This window comes from Ailuropoda melanoleuca, chromosome 7 (genome assembly GCF_002007445.2).
Source record: "Ailuropoda melanoleuca isolate Jingjing chromosome 7, ASM200744v2, whole genome shotgun sequence".
Lineage (NCBI taxonomy): Eukaryota > Metazoa > Chordata > Mammalia > Carnivora > Ursidae > Ailuropoda > Ailuropoda melanoleuca.
Window position 1 is genome coordinate 58,740,723 of NC_048224.1, and position 18,292 is coordinate 58,759,014.

The following is an 18,292-nucleotide window of genomic DNA, read 5'->3' on the forward strand; positions in this document are numbered from 1 at the left end:
GGCACCGGGGGGAGAAGGGAACAGGCAGAGCGCGCAAGCAAGCGTACAAGCTACCGCCAGGCTTTATTGCTCAAAATGCAAGCTAAACACTGAGAGAAAATGAGGACCCCCAGGCAACAAGAGTGCAGAGCCATGGAGGCGGGAGTGGGCCCTGGCGGCCCAGCCCCCTCTGCCACCTGGACAGATGTTCCTTGCAAGGCGGCACCCCGTGCTGAGGGACGGGTCACTGCTCCACGTCACTGCTCCAGGTCTGCTTGGCCCCACTTGCTGGGAACCTCGGGCACATGACGGTCCATCCCGGCCGGTGACTGAGGGGTTGGAGGACCCTCCCACCTCTGCGCCTGCCTCTAGAGCCCACCCAACACCCACCCAACTTCCTGACAGGGTAGAGGTGCAACCTTCGCGGACACAGCCAGCCCCCCTCCTCCTGCAGAAGGACACCCCCGCCAGCGAGGCCCCTGCAGCAGGGGCAGGCGGGCGGGGCAGAAGTGACCCCCGTGTCCCACTTCCTGGGTAAGAATGAGCCAAGAGGGGCGGGCAGGGCCCTTGCTCCTCTTGGGAGGTAGACAGGTCTTACAGCACACGCAGAAGACACACACACACACACATACACACACACACATTCCTGCCCGCCTGGAGAGGTCTAGAGCCCTTTGAACCCAGCACTTGCTTGAGAAAGGTGGTCCCAGAGGACCCCTGAAGGCACGTGTCCCACCAGGCCGGCCACGCTGCAGTGCCCTGGGGCTCAGCCTGGTCAGGCTCTCTGGAAGGCCGCGGGGGGGCCACTGCTGACCAGGAGCCCTGTGACATGTCCCCAGGGCAGTAACTGCCCCTCCTGCTGTGGAACACTAACGAGGCCGAGAGAGGAGAATTCCCGCTGGGAAGCAAGGACCTGGACAGGCCCTAAGGCTGGTTCCCACAAAGCAGGGCGCGGGCCGAGCTCAGGGCTGTGAGCAGGCACAGCCAGGGTCCCGGGAGAAGGAAGAGCAGAGCTGGGCCCCAGAGGGAGTCTTTTCCACACCAGCCCGTTTCTGCCCAGTGCCGCCCAGCCTCGGCCAGGCCGTGTCACACAGGCTTCGCAGCTGGGGGCCAGTCCGGTAAGCAGAACCGTCAACGGGCTCAGGCGGACATACGTGGGGGGACACAGGAACGCTGGCATGGAGGGAGGCCAGGGGAGGCGGCACACAACCCAGGCAGGGCCGCCTCCTTGCGCCCTCTGCACAGGCCTTGCTCCCAGGTGGCCTGTGGACAGCTCACGGTGGTGGAGGCAGCTCTGGCCTCTGCCCAGCTCTCAAGGGCAAGCAGCTCCCAAAGGCAGGGCCGGGGGCAGGCTGGCAGCAATACCGGTGGGTCAAGCTTAGCCCTACGAACTGGGCTTGGGCCCCTGCTAACATGGCAGGACCACATCAGAGAGGTGGACAAACAGCCCCATGGGAGAGGAGAGCCTGCCCTCCCCACTTCCTTAGCACCAGGGCCTTGGGGGTTGGGGGGAGAACCTGGGGGCCCGGGCCAGGCCCATGAGACATACCCTGGAATGGCTTGTCCAAGCTTCCAGGGAACCAGGAAAGGGAGCACTCCCCAACAGTCCAGCCGCTGCCAAGGCTGCTGTTCTGGGTACTCGAGAAGCATCTCGGGGATGCTGTGGGCTCCCACAGAGAACAGAGAGGCGGGGAGGGGTCTGGGCAATGGTAGGAGACCATGGGCAGCAGGGCACCGCTCTGTCCCAAAGACAGGTGGACAGAGGGGGCCCAGGGGGCTCAGCCTACAGGATACTTTACTGCCTGGAGAGCCAAGAGGAGGTTCACTCTGCCCAATGCCCGGGCCCCGGGTGACATATCTCCCCCGCCCCAGCACAGGCCCAGCATCTCTGGGGGAAGCTCCTCCCCAGCCTTCAGCAGATCCCGGTGGCTCTGCTAGCAGTGGGAGTCTGAAAACACACACAGCAGCCTGTTTCCGGCTGAGCCAGGCCAGCTGCGAGGGGTGGGGCCAGGTGGGCTGTCTGTGCATAGGTCCTGCAGGCTGTGCTCTGCTTCCAGCCCTGCGGCCTGGGTCACCACAGAGGCTGCCCGCTGTCACTGCAGGTCTCTTTGCTGCTGGCCGAGGCCCAGGGCCAGGAGACACCAAGCTAGAGAAAGAAGACAGAAGAGGGCTCCAGGTGTAGGGACAGGTGTAGAGGGGTTGCTGGGAGCCAGGCAAAGGCTCCTCTTCCAGGCTGTCCTTCAGGGTCAATGCTCCAGGCCTAATCCCTGCAGGACGTGCCCACACAGAACCAGCGGGGCGAGCAGGGAGCTCGCATCACAGCTCCCCCTCCAGGGTGTCCGTGAGTTTCTCCTCATCCGCCTGCTGCTTCTGCTGCTGGATCCTAGCATAGGAGATCGCGTCGCCCCTGGGGAGAGAACGAGTCCACATCACAGAAGGCAAAGACCCCAGGCACACAGCTCTCCCAGCCACCACCAGACTCCTGGCCTATGACCAAGGCACGACCCGCAGGGCCACCCTGCTGGGCTCTGGTTTCCCCAGAGACCCTGCTGCCAGGATGGCAGACACGTCCTCTCTAAGAGTGGCACCGGCTGCCTGGGGTGCTGGGTAGAGAAGGATTCAGAGACACAGTCCGGGCTCTGAGGGCAGAGGAAGAGGCTCTCCCAAGCCACAGACCAGCCATCCCCACTATTGGCTGTGGCAACGTATGGCCAGGCCGCCAGAAGTCCATGAATCCTCCCGCTCCTGTACCCTAGAGCTGAACACCCTGGACAACCTCTGTGCCTCAGTTTCCACAATGGGATAATAGGGGCTCCCTCTCAGACCCTCCTTCCCAAGAGACTTCAGGAGGCAGGGTGTCAAGATTCCTCCCGGGGGCTGGGAGAGGCACACGCACTTTTTGCCCAGAGCAGAGAGTCCGTACAGCACCCCGGTGGCGAACGCGATGGCGTTGCCCAGCAGCGTGGTCAGGGTCAGGCTGATGACGATGGGAATGATGGCCATCCTAGGAGAGAGGCAGAGGTCAAGGGGGTACTCCTGCCCCGCGGCTGCCTCACTGCTTCCAGGCCCCCTCCCCAGACACCAGGTCCAGGAGGGGTCCCTAGAAATCAGTCCAGACACAGGTTCACAGCCAGGCTCCAGAAAGTCCTTCGAATTGCATACACTTGTCTGTGAAATTCTGTGTATTTTCTGGGGAGAGGACGTAAAGCCTTCATCAGATCGTTGACAGGGTCTGTGGTACACAAAGGGTGAAACAGCACTGGGATAGTCCGCCCTCCCTGTTCATAAAACAGGCTGACCAGAAAATCTCATGTCACTCCACCCCTGGTGGTTTGGTGATTCGGAAAGTCCCTGAGCTCCTCCCGTGTTAAGGACACAACCTGATGCCCGGAGCAGTATCAGCACCAAGTACATGGTAGCTCTTCGTCCTGCAGTAAAACCGGCCACATCTCACCAAGAAAAAACCGACAGCTTCAACTGCACAAGGCATGGGGTTTTAACTAGATTCCTGCTTGCCAGGTTCCCGGGGTGAGGCGGGGGAGCGGCCCCAACTCCATCTGGTCCCGACCTCCGTCTGGCGCCACCTGGCGGCAGGTGTCCGCTCTGGCTTGAGCAGCCATGGGGCTGACTCTAGGCTCTGGCTGGGAACCCCAGCAGCTGGGGTTACCCAAGCCAGGAAGATACCACTCCTGGAGGACCAGCACCCTCTCCTGTCGCTTCCCTGGGCCAGGCTGTCTACCCAGAGGCCTCACTGGCCCGCACGCACCCTGTGCACAAAGAAGGTAAGACTGGGCCACCAGCTGAGTTCCACCTGACTCTATTCAGGCAGGACAAGAGATCGTGAAGTTTTACTGTGCTCATAAAATTTCTAGGTAATAAAAGAATAACAGAAAAGACACACCCACAAAAAGACCATGGTGGGGGAATCTTCGGTCAAAACAAAGGCAAACAGGCTGGAAAAATATTTGTGGGAAATAGAACAAAGCACTGAGAAATCTTCACTACGGGAAACGCAGAACCCAGCACGTAAAACATTAAGATGCCAATAGGTAAAGTAAACTAGACCATTTCCAGAAAGAAAATGCAGTTAGCAAAAACGTCTGTAAAAACCTCTCAGCTCCTTGACAACGGACACAGATGTAAAACGGTGCGCGCACCAGGAGGGTGGGGAGGGGACAGAAACTCTGATCACCTCTTTGGAAAGCAAGGTAGTCATGGCCTGAAGCCATTATAGTGACCGTGATCGCCGACCTAGTAAGTCCACACCTGGAAATACATCCTAAGAAAAGCATCACGGAAAAAGTTCTGGGGGTTATCGGGGTTTGATCTGTACCACGGTTTACAGATTAAGAAAAGCATGACGTACATGGTGGAATAAATATTCCCATCATTAAAAGTAACGTCATCAAGTCTTTGTGGTACCTGAAAATGTTTATATCATGATATGAAGTGAAAAAAAGGCAGGACACAAATTTACTTAAAATGGTTCTAACCGTGTCAGAAACGCCGCCCAAGAGCAGCAGAACAAAACTTACCAAAAAGCGCCAAGCACTGGGGCTTTACTGTTTTCCAAATCATTTTTAGTGAATATACGTTTCTGTTAGTATTTTTAAATACATTTCTTAAAAATGAAGATCAAGGCAAAGGACATAATGACAGGCAGCACTCTGTGAGCCTGTAGTCCTCTGTGGTGGAGACCCAGGGGGAAGTGTCTCCGGAACGGAACGAACTCGAGTCTGGTGCTATCAAAACCCCTGGCCTCCACAAGGGGAAGAAACCTCTGGAATAAACATCTCCACTTCTATTTCTAAAGATAACCTAAATCCTAGTAACTATTGCTGTTGTTGCCAGAAGCTGCTGAGGACCTCCTATGCACGAGTACTGTTCTAGAAGCTTCTGTGCATCAGACACATCCTGAAATGAGTTCAACTTCATGACTCAGGTGGACAGGGCTGCATACAGAATCTGTTGTTAGAAGTGGCAAATCAAAGGAAAGCATATAGGAAGGTGACCGTTTCTGTCCTGCAACCTGCCCTCATGTCAGGGCACCTGGATGGACCACACTCCTGAAAGGCTGCCCACAAACATATCCTATGAACCTACCAGAATCTAGTGAACAACTCCCAAATGACGGGCCAACATTCCAGGCACGGCTCACTTTCCTCTATCACACAACAGGCCGCGGGGCGCCCACATCCCACATCTGAAGTGTGGCGGACTGCAGCGGTGGGCTCGCCCCCCATGTCTGAAGTGTGGCGGACTGCGGCAGTGGGATCGCCCCCCAGCCGTGCCGTCGCTGGGTCCCACTGCACAGCAGCCATCGCCAGAGGGCTCTGCGTGAGGCTCTCCCAGCCTCATCCTGGCCGACAGTCCCCCCACGCGCCGGCCACGACACATCACCTACCCTTCGGGTCCCTGAGTTTGGGGAAACCATGTCAGGGGCCCTGGAGGGTTCAACGTCCGCGCGGTCCCAGCCTGCCCCGGGGCCCCTCACCCGCAGTAGAAGACGGCTTTCTGCCAGGAGCGCAGGCGGTCCACCTTCTCCGCCACGGTGTTCGCAAAGTCAATGAACTGGCAGCAGAAGGGCGCCTCGCAGAGCAGCAGGATGAAGGCGTTCATGCTGGAGGGCAGAGAAAGAAGGCAGCAGGCTGACAGGCCTGGGGGGATGAGGGGGTCCCCAATGCCCAGCACTGGAATGCCACTCCTCTCACCCCCCATGTCTCCCTCTCAGGGCCTCTACTGAACCACTGCCCACGCACCAGCCTCCCTAACCAAACTGAACACTCGGAGGAAGAATCTGGCCTTCCCTTTACCCCTCTGTCCTTGAAGGAGACAAGACCCCCGCATCCCGGCACCCCTGTAAGCATGCAGCGAGCCCCTCCACACAGAGCCCTGAGCAGACAGCCGGCTGCCACTCGGCTCCTAGCATGATCACCCCTGTCCCCCAGGCGGCCATCTGCACTGGGAAAGCTGTCCCCAGCCGCAGCTCATCCACCAGGACGGCCAGGAGCGGGTCAGTCAGTCCAAAGTCACTGAGGGCTGACCCTCGGCAAGCCCACACAGGGAGGAGGGAGCTTAGCAAGCCCTGTGGTGCAGTGTTCTCTCCCCACCACCCCGCCTTCCTGCATTCCGGCTGGGGACAGCTGACCCGCGGGGACAGACTGAGGGGTCTGCTCCAGTCTCTGTGCTCTTCATGGCTGGGTCACAGTCACAGACACTGGGCCCTCATTACCTACCTTCGACAGAAACTCAAGCTGGGTGCCCCAGGAGCCCACCTGAGCCCAGAGCAGGGATTCTGCACGAACCATACTCCTCCCCTCAGCTCTCCCCAGCCTCCCGTACGGACCAGTCCTCCCACCCCTTCCACGGCCAGGCCAGCCCGTCTCCTGACTCTGCCCATTGAAGCCTCGGCCCAGCGCCTCGACCCCCCATGCTCCATATGACTCTGGGCCCCACCCCAGCAAGCTTTACCCCTGGCCTGAGTTCTCAGAGGGCAGGGCCCCTCCCCAGCCAGGCCCACAGGGCTTGGTGCACAGCCACTGCTCATGCGTGCTGGAGGGCTCAGATGCAGCCAGAGCTGCACTGGCCAGCGCTCACCCCTGCCTTCATTTCTCATGGGCTCGAGCTACCCCAGCAGGAGGTGGGCAGGAATCCATCCAGGGCATTCTAACCATCTGAGCCGGCACCCGCTCTCATCTGCCCTGTCTGTGGCTTGCCCGCCTCTGAGCTGGAGCTCCTGATCCCAGCACTGGGCTCCAACCCAATCCTCGACCAGCCTTGATGGCCCCCCGAGCTCCCAGAGGCCAGGCCCATGGGAGCGGACATGGTGCCTGCACAGCCTGGTTCAGTGGACACCCAGGACATATTTGTGACCCCGGCCCTAAACCCAATAAAGGCCTGGCCCTACAGAGAATCAGGTAGACGGAACATGGCATGTATGAAGGAGGTGAAGACCTGCACAGCGACCAGAAACCCACCTGCCCCCAGCCCCACTGGGCAAGCCAGCCACGAGGCTACTCACATCATCCACACGCCAGCCGCGATGTTCAGAGGGTGGATGGTGATGCAGTTGAAGAGGCCAGAGATGGCGCAAGCTTGGGAATGAGACAGCAGCAGAAATTAGCAGGGAGAAAGGGACAGAGTCTGCCAGGAAGGACCCCCAGCAGACCCCTTCCAACACCCAACACTTGCTTCCCCCCACAGCACCTCCAAGTCTCCCCGCTGCCATCTGAGACAAGTGAGACCAATGGAACCGCTCCCCGTCCTCAGGGAGGATGCAGGCTCAGAGACGTGAAGTGGCTGGCCCCAGGCCCCACAGCAAGGGTGCGGCTGGCTGGCTTGGAGGGCCTCTCACCCTCTGTCCAATCCAGGGCTGAGAGGGCCGGCCTCTGAACCCCAGCTGTACCCGTACCCACCGCAAGGTACTGAGGATGAAAAGAGAGAAGAGTCCGGAGGGCTCAGGCCCACCATTCGCAGGGTTGGCCACACAAGAAACCCTCTTACGCGGAAATGTGGCTTGGATTTTGGTTGGGACAAGGACTGCCTCTCTCGGAACAGAAATCAGGACCAGGTAGACCTGGGTGACCATGCCAGCTGTGACCTGCACACCAGCTGGGGATGTTCTCGTCCCTTTTTTAGGCCTGTGTTCTCTCCTGCACAAAGGCAAGTGCCCCAGCCCGGCCCACCCACCCCTTGAAATAACCAAGCCCTGATGCCCGGGAGCACGCCCCACAGGCAGGGTGTGCCATACTCGCTTCCACCCCTGCACACATCAGCTGCCTCTGGGCCCCGCTTCACCAGAACTCCTGGAGCCGGCCAGGCACTTCCGGGGCCCTGGCTCCCAGCCCGGCACCCAGCCTGGCACCCAGCCCGGCACCTAGCTCGGGCCCTTGCTGGGGTGGGGCTGGAAGCTGGGCCCCGAGGCAGCAATTAGCAACCAGTTCATTAAATTTGCAGCAGCTCCTCCGCACTTGATCCCTGACTGGGCCTGGAATTCTCCTGTTGTTTTCCCTTGAAATCCTAGGCAGGCTGCAGGCGATGGAGGAGGAAACCAGAGGAAGTGATCCCAAACTGCAGAGGAACTGCCCTCGTGTGTCCCCCTACTAAAAGGACAGAGGCACATTCTGCCTACTAAAAAGGCGGAGCTCCCCTTGGACGTGGCACATAGTCTTTCAGGCAGCAAGGCCCCCCAGAGCCACAGCCGTGAGCACCCACAACACAGTACTGCATCCGCCCGGCTCTCGGCTGTGCCTGGGCTCCCTGGACACCTGCGGCAGCCAGCATTTTGCATCCGGCTCTGGCCCTCCTCGCACTGTCCTACCAAGAGCCGCCCCTGGGGGAGAACCAGGTTTCCACCCAGACAGAAAGGCTCCAGTCAGGAGCCCCGTAACAATCAAGGCTGGAAGATGCCCCTGGAGTTTCCAATGGTCTTGCTAAGTGAGGGAGGCATCCTGTACAGTCCTCTTTCCTGCCAGGCTACGGCCTCTACATGACTGCCGGGACCCTGAGTTAATGCTCTCTGAGGCCCCCACCGGCAAGGAGGGCAACCCCACCCTGAACTGATCAGCCAGAAGCACAACCCTTATCTGAACTCCTGTTTCATCCCTGAGACTTTTTTTTTTAAATTTTATTTTTAAGTAATGTCTACACCCAACATGGGGCTCGAACTCACAACCCCAAGATCCAGAGTTGCACATGCCTCCAACTGCGCCAGCCAGGCACCCCCACCCCTAAAACTCTTGTGTGCTTCAAGCTCTACCCTGTGGTATGCTAGTCGATATTTGCATAACAATCCCCTCCCCCCTCCATCTTCAGATGAAACTGACATTTCAGGGTGATGCCACAAGTTTCTCCTGGTGCTTCATCTGTAGCCCCAACACCATGAAGTCCTGGGGAGGCCCAGGTACCCCACTTTGAGAGACATAGAACTGCATGGGATACCAGGGTGAACCAGGGAGTCAGCAGGGCTGCTGAATCCAAGAATCCAAGAGAGTGGCAAGATGACGGCCCACAGGCCACCCTCAGAAACTTTCTCCCCTACTAACCATTGTCACTCACTACAGGACCCCCACTCTGATCTGCAAGGAAAACAGCTAACCAAACTTGAGAAGATCTTATCTAAGGCCTGACCTGGAGCCACCAGTCTCTCCTCCAGAGTCAAAATCATGCTTGCTCCAACAGCAGTGACAGGGACTCGGGGGCCTTTCCCACTATCACCTCTGGATAAGGACGCGCCTTGCCTGAGCCGCACACCCCCACCCCTGCACTCCTGAAGGTCCTTCCAGCATCCACCCACCCCACAGGACCGTAGGGCTGGACAGGGACCCTGAAAAGTGTTCCTTCTGGCAGACTTGCTCAGGATCTGCCCTGCCCCAGCCCTCTTTGCCAGGCGGGCATCCGTTCAAGTCCGGGAGAGGTGCCCTCTCCTCCAGCAATTCCCAAAGTGGACGGCCGCAGGCAGAGGAGAGGAGAACTGGCCATTCAAACACTAGACGCATATCTGCCTTAGGAAGACCTGCCATAGGATCTTTATTTTACTTCTGTAGCAGGTCTGCCTTCCTGTTCATGTTCTTTGGGGGTGTGTCAGGATGTGTGTGGGGGATGGCGCTGGGGGGTACGAGAAGCGGAGAGGAGAGGCGGCTGAGGCAGAGTGGCCAGCAGAGGGAACGCGCTGGCCTCCGGATGGACAGTGAGGACCCAGATGAGGCCGCGTCCCCTCGGCTCACTGCCCGGCCCTTCCTCGGGGACTGCCTGTCCCCTGGCACCATCCGCCCCACGTATCAACAGCCTTCGCCCAAAGGTTAGGACCGCTGTGGCCCCCACCCACGCCTAAGTCAACAGGTGAGGCTGCCTCTGGGCCGGGCTGAACCGGCGCCGGGCCAGCGGCACCTGGGATGTCTCGGAAAGCTCCCCCGGCGCAGATGCCGCGCCGTCCTCGCGCTCGGACGCGGCGGGGGGCAGCGACGTGGCCGCTGGGGCTCACGTTCCCTCCCGGAACGTCCCCGGAGCAGCCCTGCGGCTCTGTCGGTAACCATAGCAACCGCCGGGCGTCCGTTCCGCGCCCGCCCCGCAGAGCACCCCCACACCCACCCAGTACCTCCCCGCGAGGGCGCGCCAGAGGGGGCGGGGCCGGATACGCATGCGCGGTGGGCGGCGGGGCCGGCCCCTCCACCGGGCTGGGTACTCACAGATGGCCCCCAGCACCCCCGACAGGCGACACAGCCAGCGGTACCACCACGTCATGCCCTCGTCCTGCGCGGGCGGCGCGGAACTGACGGCCGCCGCCGCCGCCCCGCCCGAGCCGCTCATGGTGCCGCCGTCTGGCGTAGCCTGCCGCCCTCACAAAGGGCTCCGAAGCCGGCCGCGTCGGCCCGGCGCGCTGCCTTGTGGGAGAGGCGGACGCTCATTAGCATAGGGGGCGGGAGCTCGCAGGGCTATGGCGAGGTGCGCGGAGGGGCTCGCTCATTAGCATAGGGGGCGGGGCGCGGTGGCCCTGGCACTCTGAGTGGCCAGATCCTCGCAGAGGGACTGGCACAGGGGCGGGGCTTCGCAGAGAATTAGCAGGTGCGCCAGGGAGCGGGGGGGGGGGGGGGCATTCTTGAATCTACAGTCCCTCGCCCCTCCTCCCTGGGTAGCAAAAAGGAAGACCACTAAGGGGTGGCGTGGGGCTTGCTCAGGTCAGGAATGGGTCTGGAGCCCGACCGCTGCAGGGGAATCCCGACAATGCCGTGGGGTGGGTTTTCAAGTCAGATTGGACAGGTTATGTGAAGAAAACACTACTCGGACTGCACATTCCGTTTATTGGTACAGAGAGGCGGGAGACTGCCTTTCCAGAGGGTCCAGTCCCTGCTTCCCACCGCCTAGCCTTCTGCATGTTGGAGGCGGCCCTAAAATAGATACTTAAGATTGGAGGGATCCAAACTGGAAAGCACTCCGAGACCAGAGTCAACCCCCTGGGGCTCAACGGGCATCTAACAGATGCTCATAAATGTCAGCCCCCTTCCTTTCTCTTCCAGGATCTGAAGGAGGCATCCCACTGTGCCCACAGGTCCCTGGAGGTATGTGCTTGCAGAGGAAGCTAGGGCACGGCCCAGCCGGGCTCCTGCACTCTAGACTGGAGGGTCCAGTACTGGCCCCGCAGGCTGGCATGTGCCTCCAGGAAGCCCTGGCTAAACTCCATCTCAGCCTGGCTTCCCTCTGACTCCCAGTAGAGTGCCTGCTGCCCACGGAATGTCATCGTCTTCAGGCTGTGGATGTCCCGGATCTGAGGGGAAAGGGGCAGCCCCAAATGGTAACTAGCCAGCATTCATGGAGCCTTTAATATACAAGCATCATACACTCAATCTTCACACATTCAGTCTTCACATCCCGATCAGGAAGACACTACTATTCTACCCAGGAAACTGAGGTTCAGAGAAGTTGTCCTACTTCCTCAAGGACACACAGCCAGGGTGCCAGAGCTGGGATTCCAGAAGCCAGGCTGCCTCCAGTGGGGGAGCTGACACCTTGCAGAGGACAGCTCTCCCACAACACATGAACCTCGTGGGGGGAGGGATTGGCCCACTCTTCTGGAAAAGTTATATCAGGGTCTAAAATTATGCTTCGGTCTTGGGTCAACTGACAGTCTACATCAGAAAAGTTCTTTTCTATTTCACTCTTGTGCACAGCTCAATAAACATTTGTTGGTAAGTGGAGGAAATTCATCTCTCCCATTCTTTCACTAATGATTTTGAGGTTTTTGAGCAAACTGAGGGGACCCTCTAGTACGGTACCCCCGGTTTCCATCCCCGGGGACAGCTGTCTAGAATCAGCAAAAGTCAGCCCATTCCTGTCCCCATCCTGGTGGCCTTACTGAGATGTAGCTGGCACCAGTTCCCGTGCCCACGTCAGTGACCAGGGCATGGATGGCAATCCGGGCCTGTGGGGCCACGTTAATGAAGATACGGCAGCCCCCCGAGTTGCTCCCATTAGGACTCATCGAGGGGCTCACGATTTCACCCCAGGGTCCAAAGAGCTGCATGTCACAGTCTGCAGAGAAGAGCAAGAGGACGGATTGGGTGTGGACCACCTCCGGTCCTAAGAGCCCCTGAAAAGACCACTAATGCCAGAGGCCAGGGCAGCTCACAGCTGGGGAGCAGTGAGGGGGGGCAATACGATGTTGTGGTCGAGATCAGGTCTCCCACACAGAAGCCGCCACAGAACCCCACCTCTACCGCTCTCTGCCATGTGACCCTAGGCGAAGGCTTTCAATGCTCTGCGCTCCAGTCCCCCCCCCGCCCCCGCTGTAGAGTGAAGGTAACAATGGCACGTGCTGGGACAGCGGCTTTTAGGAGGACTCAAAGAAGTCACATGTGCAAAAGTGCTTAACTGCCACTGCCATTATTAGGAGCCCACTTGAGTCCCGCCTGCCTGCACCCCCAGGTCCCCAGGGAGGCAGGAATCCATGTGCATGAGGCCAGGAAGTGAGGAGCTGTGAGAAGGGGTGGCCAGCCCCTTGGGCACTCAATGCCTGTGCTCTCAGTGAGGGCACTGAGAGATGTGGGGACGGTGTCACATCTCTGTAGAGGCAAAGCCAGGGGGATCCCAAAAACCTCTGCAACTGGCTAGGGAAGCCATGTTTAGCCAGACTGGGCTGTTGGGAGAGGACAAGTCCCCATAGGCCTCCAGAGGGCTACTGGAGGGCACCAGGGGGCTGTGGGATGCCATCCCCCTCCATGAGGTGTGTGTGTGCACACATGTACAAGTATGTGTGCATACACCAGCTTTGTGGGGGCTGAGCCAAGAGGACAGCGCACTGGAACAGGGCGGGGGGCGAAGGGAAGCTGCGCACAGAGGAACCTGAAGGGTCTTGAAGAACATGAGGGCCAAGGCAGGGGCCACGGTGGCGGCCTGAGCGACAGGGTGAGGATGTCAGAGTCCCATGTCCACCCATGTCACTGCCAGGCCCCGGCGAGGAAAGGCCGCAGCACACATGCCGGGACCTCATCCTGGGGTCGGGGAGCTGGGGGGCCCTCCTCCTTCTCCGTCGGTGCCCTCTCTGCCCAGCCAGCCGCCCCGTGGGCAGCAGTGCCCACCCTGACACCCTGCAGGGATGGGAGGAGGCTCTGGTGCCCTGCCATACCTCTGTGGGGGGTTCCCGGGGCAGGCCGGCTCCCATACCGCAGCACAAGCCCGCCTTCAGGCCGCACGCGGCGCTGCCTCACCACCAGCGTGTTGGCTTTGGAGCTGAAAGTCATGCCGGTCAGCTTCCCGCATGTCTTCCTCCATGTGAGCCTGTCCCAAAGCAGCAACACGTCCCCTAGGAAGTGGCAATGCGGTGAGGGCCGGCCGCACAGTGGGCCTGGGGCAGACCGAGCCGCGGGCGGGTCCCTCCCACGTGCTGGCTGTGTGACTCTAAGTTGTGGGACAGCCACGAGGATTACAGGTGCGGCTGCATGTGGCACGTCCTGCCGGGAGCGGGGCAGGCCAGGGTCGTGCTCCCTGGTGCCGGTCGGCCTGACACCAGCAGCAGTTGTGCACGTGGCCCCAGACATACCAGCACTGCAGCTGAGGGAGCTCTCGAGGACGTGCAGTGTCACCACCTCACCCAGGGGCCGCCCGATGGCCACCGCACAGTCGGCCTGCCCTGGGCCTCTCATGTCAATGGTTCCTGTCGGCTCAAGGTGCTGCCGGCCACAGGCGCCTGGAAAGACGGCAGGAGCACGAGTGAACAGGGCTTCTGGGCGGGGCACCGCCCCTCCCACAGGGCAGGGCCGGGGGTTTCCGTGTTAGTGGGGAGCCTGGCAGGTGGGGTGGCTGGCATCCTCCTAGGCCCCACCAGAAGCATGCTTAGGTCAGGGGAGGGAGCCACATGGGTCCCAGTGTCTCCATCCAGGCCCCAGAGCTGCTTCCAGATGCGCCGGTGAGAGGGAGGCAGTGTAGACAGCAGGGCATGGCTTTGAGTCCCACAGAGGGTCTGACTCTATGAAACCTCAGGTCCCTTTCCCTTGATGATAGTAAAAGTGAGCTTGCCCTCTGGCAGCAGAACCAAAGTGGAAGAAGAGTGCCAGCCCAGAGTGCCACCTCCCCAGCCCATCCCTTCAGCCTAGCCGCCCACATCCCAGGGATCCAAGGGATCCCACGGAGAGGGTCCCCACAAGGAGCTGGTCCCAGCTCTCCCAATGGAGGTGCCTTTGCGAGCCCCTCCTGCAGCCAGCCAGCTGCCCAGACAGAAAGGCTGAAGAACATAACTGGACTCAGCTGGGCTTTCCTGGGGCCCAGGCAGAAGCCCCTGAACCAGGGGAGCTGGGGTGAGGAGGTGGGCCCGGGCCTGAGGCCACTCCGGAGAAGCACCAGCAGCAGCCTGGTCTGGAGCAGTGGCTTCCTCGCGGGGCGCCGGACTGGGAGTCCCCTGCCCAGCACAGGGCCCGGCCCAGCAGCCCCGCACCGTGGCTGGCTTGGGCAAGTGCTGGCAGAAGCCGGCTGGCACAGGTGCCTGGGCCTGGGGTCCAAGGCAGGCGTAATGCCGGCGCTGGATGCCATCTCCGCAGGAGACAGAGCACTGCCAGGAAAGAGGAGAGGGAGCTGAGGCTGACCTTGCCAGAGGGCATCGGGGGCAGTGGTGACCACTGGCCACGAATGATCTCATCTAATCTTTGCGCAGCCCAGGAGGCGAGCACATCTCCATTCCACAGATGAGGAAACTGAGGCTCAGCAGCTGGCACCCACCCTGCCCTCCTGCCCTGCATTGCCCTCCTCTGAGCTCCTGTCTCTACCCGACCCAGATGCCCAGAGTCCTCCAATCCATGGCGGCGGCGGCTGTCTGCCTTGCCTCTTCTCCCCCCCAACACCATGAGCCAGTGCCTCCAGCAGGAGACCTAACCCCATTTACCTTTGTCTTTCTAGTACCTGGCGAGGTATACTGGGCATGGGACGGCCCCAGAAAGGCAAAGGTGTGGGATGGAGTTACCTTCCCCTTCATATCCTGGTGTCTCCAGACCTTGGCCTGGACCAGCCCCTCAGGTCTCAAGGCCCTGCTGTGTCTTCCAGCTCTAGATGCCCTGACCACCTCCTCCCACCCCACTCTCCCCCTCCTTTCAGGGGATCACAATGACTCAAGGCCCCCAGGGTCCCCGTGCATGAGGACCCTCAGTGGACACACCCCCCCGCCCCCGCCCCAGCGCTTACCTGCGTCCAGGCACTGACATGCCAGCGGTGGGTGCATTCGGCGATGATGCAGGGGATGCTGGCCTGAGGCCGTACCAGAGCCGCACAGGCCGCCCCATCCACCTCCGTGTCCTGGCCTTGGCTGAGCTGCACACAGGCCACAGAGCGTGTGGCGGTACCAAGGCCACAGCTGGCAGAGCATGGGCCAAGGGACACGATCTTCCACCTGCAAGAAGTAAAGGCCCAGAGTGCGGCCCTGAGCCCAGGGAGGGCGAGCCCTTCCCATCGACAGCTCACCGTTCCTCTGTTATCCAAGTAACCGGGATGCAGGAAAAGAGGCTCCAGGAGAAGGCAAAACAAATCTCAACATCGGTCAACGCTGCCCGTGTTAACTTGTAATTGTTCAGCAAATGATAACAGCTGACATTTCAGAGCTGGGACCAAACCCAGGGAGCCCTAATCGTGACACTGTGCCGCATCCTGGCTGGGTGATACCTTCAGTGGGCCTGGCGCTGTTCTAGACACTAGGGAGATGGACTGAACCAGACCAAGACCCCCACGCCGCCCTTCAGAGCACATACGCTCCTCCACCGTGGTACCACTGACCTTTGGGGCCAGCGGTTCTGTTGTGGGGGCATCTGTGCTGTGCAGGACGTTCAGCGGCACCCCTGGCCTCCACCCACTCACCAGAGGCCACTAGCAATCCCCCTTCCCTAGTCGTGACATTGAAAATGTCTCCAGACGTTGCCACATGTCCCATGGGAGGCAGAATTGCCCCTGGTGGAGAAGACACTCGGCTCGAAGGAAGAGACAGACAGCAGAGAAAGAAATGCTGCGTGGTACAGTAAGGCAAAGCCGAGAGCCGTGGGGTGGGCAGAGTGTGCCATTCGGGAGCAGTGCTCGGGGAGGACTCCCCACTTCGCTGCTGCAGTGCTCTGAGCAGAGCCTGGACGAAAGGATATGCAGAGAAGACACGTTCACGCAGGGGGAAGGTAGGCTCAGAAGCCCGGAGGCACGAACATCAAGGAGGATGCGGCTCCAGTGACATCCGCGGAGTAGCCCAAACCCATGCATGTGTCACATTCCCATATAAGTCCCAGATAAATTCCCGTATAAATGAAAGTGCCGCACAGTCAAGGGGCTTTAGCACAAGCAAAGAAGCCAAGAGACACCTGCGGGTGGTAAATGGACCATAAAGCTACAGTATTTAAAACAATCTGATACAGGGACGGGGATGGGCAGGGGATTACAAACACCAGAACCTGATAGAAAGCACTGACACAGATCCCCCAACAAACACAAGGATCTAGGACATGATAAAGGAACCGTCTGGGGGAAATTCGGTTAATGATTTGGAGAAATAAAGGATGCTCCCTACTTTGCAACATACCCCCAAATAAATCACAGATGAGCTAAGGCTTCTAATTTAAATGAACTCTTATCTGTAACGGTGTATTTCTCTAAAGCCAAGGAGACCGACCTGAAGGAAAGTGGACAATATAGCACATCTATTAAATCTGGTGGTGGCACATGACTGTTCCCTTCCTCTCCAGATGATACAGAAAAGCATTTCACTAGTGAAAGTGCACAGCCCCAAAGCAGTAGCTATGAGAGCACCATGAATAAGGCGGGTGATTGTCCCTGCTCTTCCCGCGCCCCCACTCCCCCGCTGGCTCCGACCCCGCCTCTGGACCTGGCAGGCTTGAGCTATTCCGTCCGTGCCCCAGCTGGGACCACCCTCGGGCTCCACTTAAATGCTGCCTTCTCCCGGTGACGCTCTCCAGCCCTCCCCCACGCCCACACTCCAGTGAGAACGGACAGTGACGCCTGCATTTTGTTGGAATGTCACCTCTGACTCCTAGTGCAGCCTGCCAGGTAGTCCTGCTTCCCGAGGACTGTCTCCCAGGCCAGAGCCGCCCTATACGCCCCGCGGCGACGGCCTGGTGTCTGCACACTCCAGGACCTCAGGCTAATTCCTTGACACCTCAGGGCTGCTGACCTGGGCGGGCAGGGCTCTGGGCTGCAGGCCTCCTGCTGCTCTGGGCGAGGCAGCCCCTGGCACGGGGCATCCGGCAGGATCTCCTCGTCCTCGTCCTGCCCATGGGCCCATGCACAATACAACATCCCCTGCACAAACCCTCGCCCGCAGCTCGCACTGCACGCTGTCAGCTTGTACCGCCACCCGGGGCAGACCGGAGTCAGTGGGGGGAGACCCAGGGGAGCGGGGCCCCCCCTCATTTCCCCAGACTGGGAAGGGCCTGGAGAGGTCCTTCCTCTGAGGGTCACCCTCACATCTCCACTGAGAGGCTGGGCACAGTGGACAGAGTACATTCCGAAGAGCCCATTTTACAGACAGAAAGCTGAGGGCAAACTGATGTGTTCAAAGGGCAGGTGGGGGAGAGGCAGGGCACCCCAGAGGGCCTGCGAAGATGTCTGTCGCTGATAGGAATGCCGGCCCCTGACTGGGCCTGGCTGGCACTCCCTATCTTCCTTTCCACTGTGTTTGCCATGTCACACCAGTACCACCGTCAAACCATGTCTCCCGGTCTGTCTCAGTTCTCTTCCACCTCCCCTCTGTCCCTGGCGTGGGCCGGGGTGCCTGTCTGTCCTGCTCACTGCTGTGTCTCTACTGTCAGAACGGCCGCTGGGCATAGCAGGTGCTCAGTGAAGAGCAAGTGATGACAAATGAACCACCAGCCGCGTGTGCCCACAGCATCCCAGATCCCCTGTGACGCGACTCACATGCTTTAAAGCCACCACAGCCTTCTAGGACACCAGTGGGACCCACGCCTGCAGGTGAGGGCACCGAACGTCAGGAGCTTACAGGGAGGTGATGAGGCCACCTCCAAGGATGCATGCCCAGGACCACTGTCTCCCTGGGAAAGGGCCCCACCTGGCTGGGCAGGGCTCCAGACTGCAGTCCTCAACGGGGCGGGGCCTGGGCACCGGCCAGCACTCAGAGTGAGGCAGGGGGACACGGCGGCCGTGGTCCAGCCTCACGCAGCGAACGGCCAGTGGCACCCGCCCCCCTCCGCAGGTCACTGGGCACGGTGCCAAGGCTCGGGTCTCCCACCTGCAGTAAGAAGGCCAGCGCTCCATTGGAGGGTACACCCCAGGGTGAGACTCCTTCCTCCCGAAGGGACCCAGGCTGCTGCCCCCGCCCCCCCCC

At 60.1% G+C, this 18,292-nt stretch overlaps 2 protein-coding genes across 2 annotated transcripts in view; both read right to left on the reverse strand.

Annotated features, from left to right (window-relative positions):
• Nucleotides 1-40: 40 nt before the first annotated feature.
• On the reverse strand, nucleotides 41-10,370 carry CACFD1 (calcium channel flower domain containing 1). The gene is made up of 5 exons (XM_034664773.1): nucleotides 10,167-10,370; nucleotides 7,001-7,073; nucleotides 5,474-5,599; nucleotides 2,876-2,983; nucleotides 41-2,386 (listed from the first exon to the last, which is right to left on the reverse strand). Exons 1-5 carry the CDS (start codon nucleotides 10,285-10,287, stop codon nucleotides 2,296-2,298), a joined length of 519 nt encoding a protein of 172 aa, XP_034520664.1. The 5' UTR covers nucleotides 10,288-10,370; the 3' UTR covers nucleotides 41-2,295.
• Nucleotides 10,371-10,646: 276 nt separating this feature from the next.
• The window catches only part of ADAMTS13 (ADAM metallopeptidase with thrombospondin type 1 motif 13), a 41,307-nt gene continuing 33,661 nt past the window's right edge, over nucleotides 10,647-18,292 (reverse strand). Inside the window, exons 27-32 of the mRNA XM_034664774.1 lie at nucleotides 15,145-15,349; nucleotides 14,209-14,518; nucleotides 13,514-13,660; nucleotides 13,100-13,276; nucleotides 11,831-12,006; nucleotides 10,647-11,242 (exon numbers count right to left, since the gene is read on the reverse strand). Of these exons, the coding sequence (XP_034520665.1) occupies nucleotides 11,057-11,242; nucleotides 11,831-12,006; nucleotides 13,100-13,276; nucleotides 13,514-13,660; nucleotides 14,209-14,518; nucleotides 15,145-15,349 (1,201 nt within the window). The 3' untranslated portion in view covers nucleotides 10,647-11,056. The remainder of the gene's footprint in view (nucleotides 11,243-11,830; nucleotides 12,007-13,099; nucleotides 13,277-13,513; nucleotides 13,661-14,208; nucleotides 14,519-15,144; nucleotides 15,350-18,292) is intronic.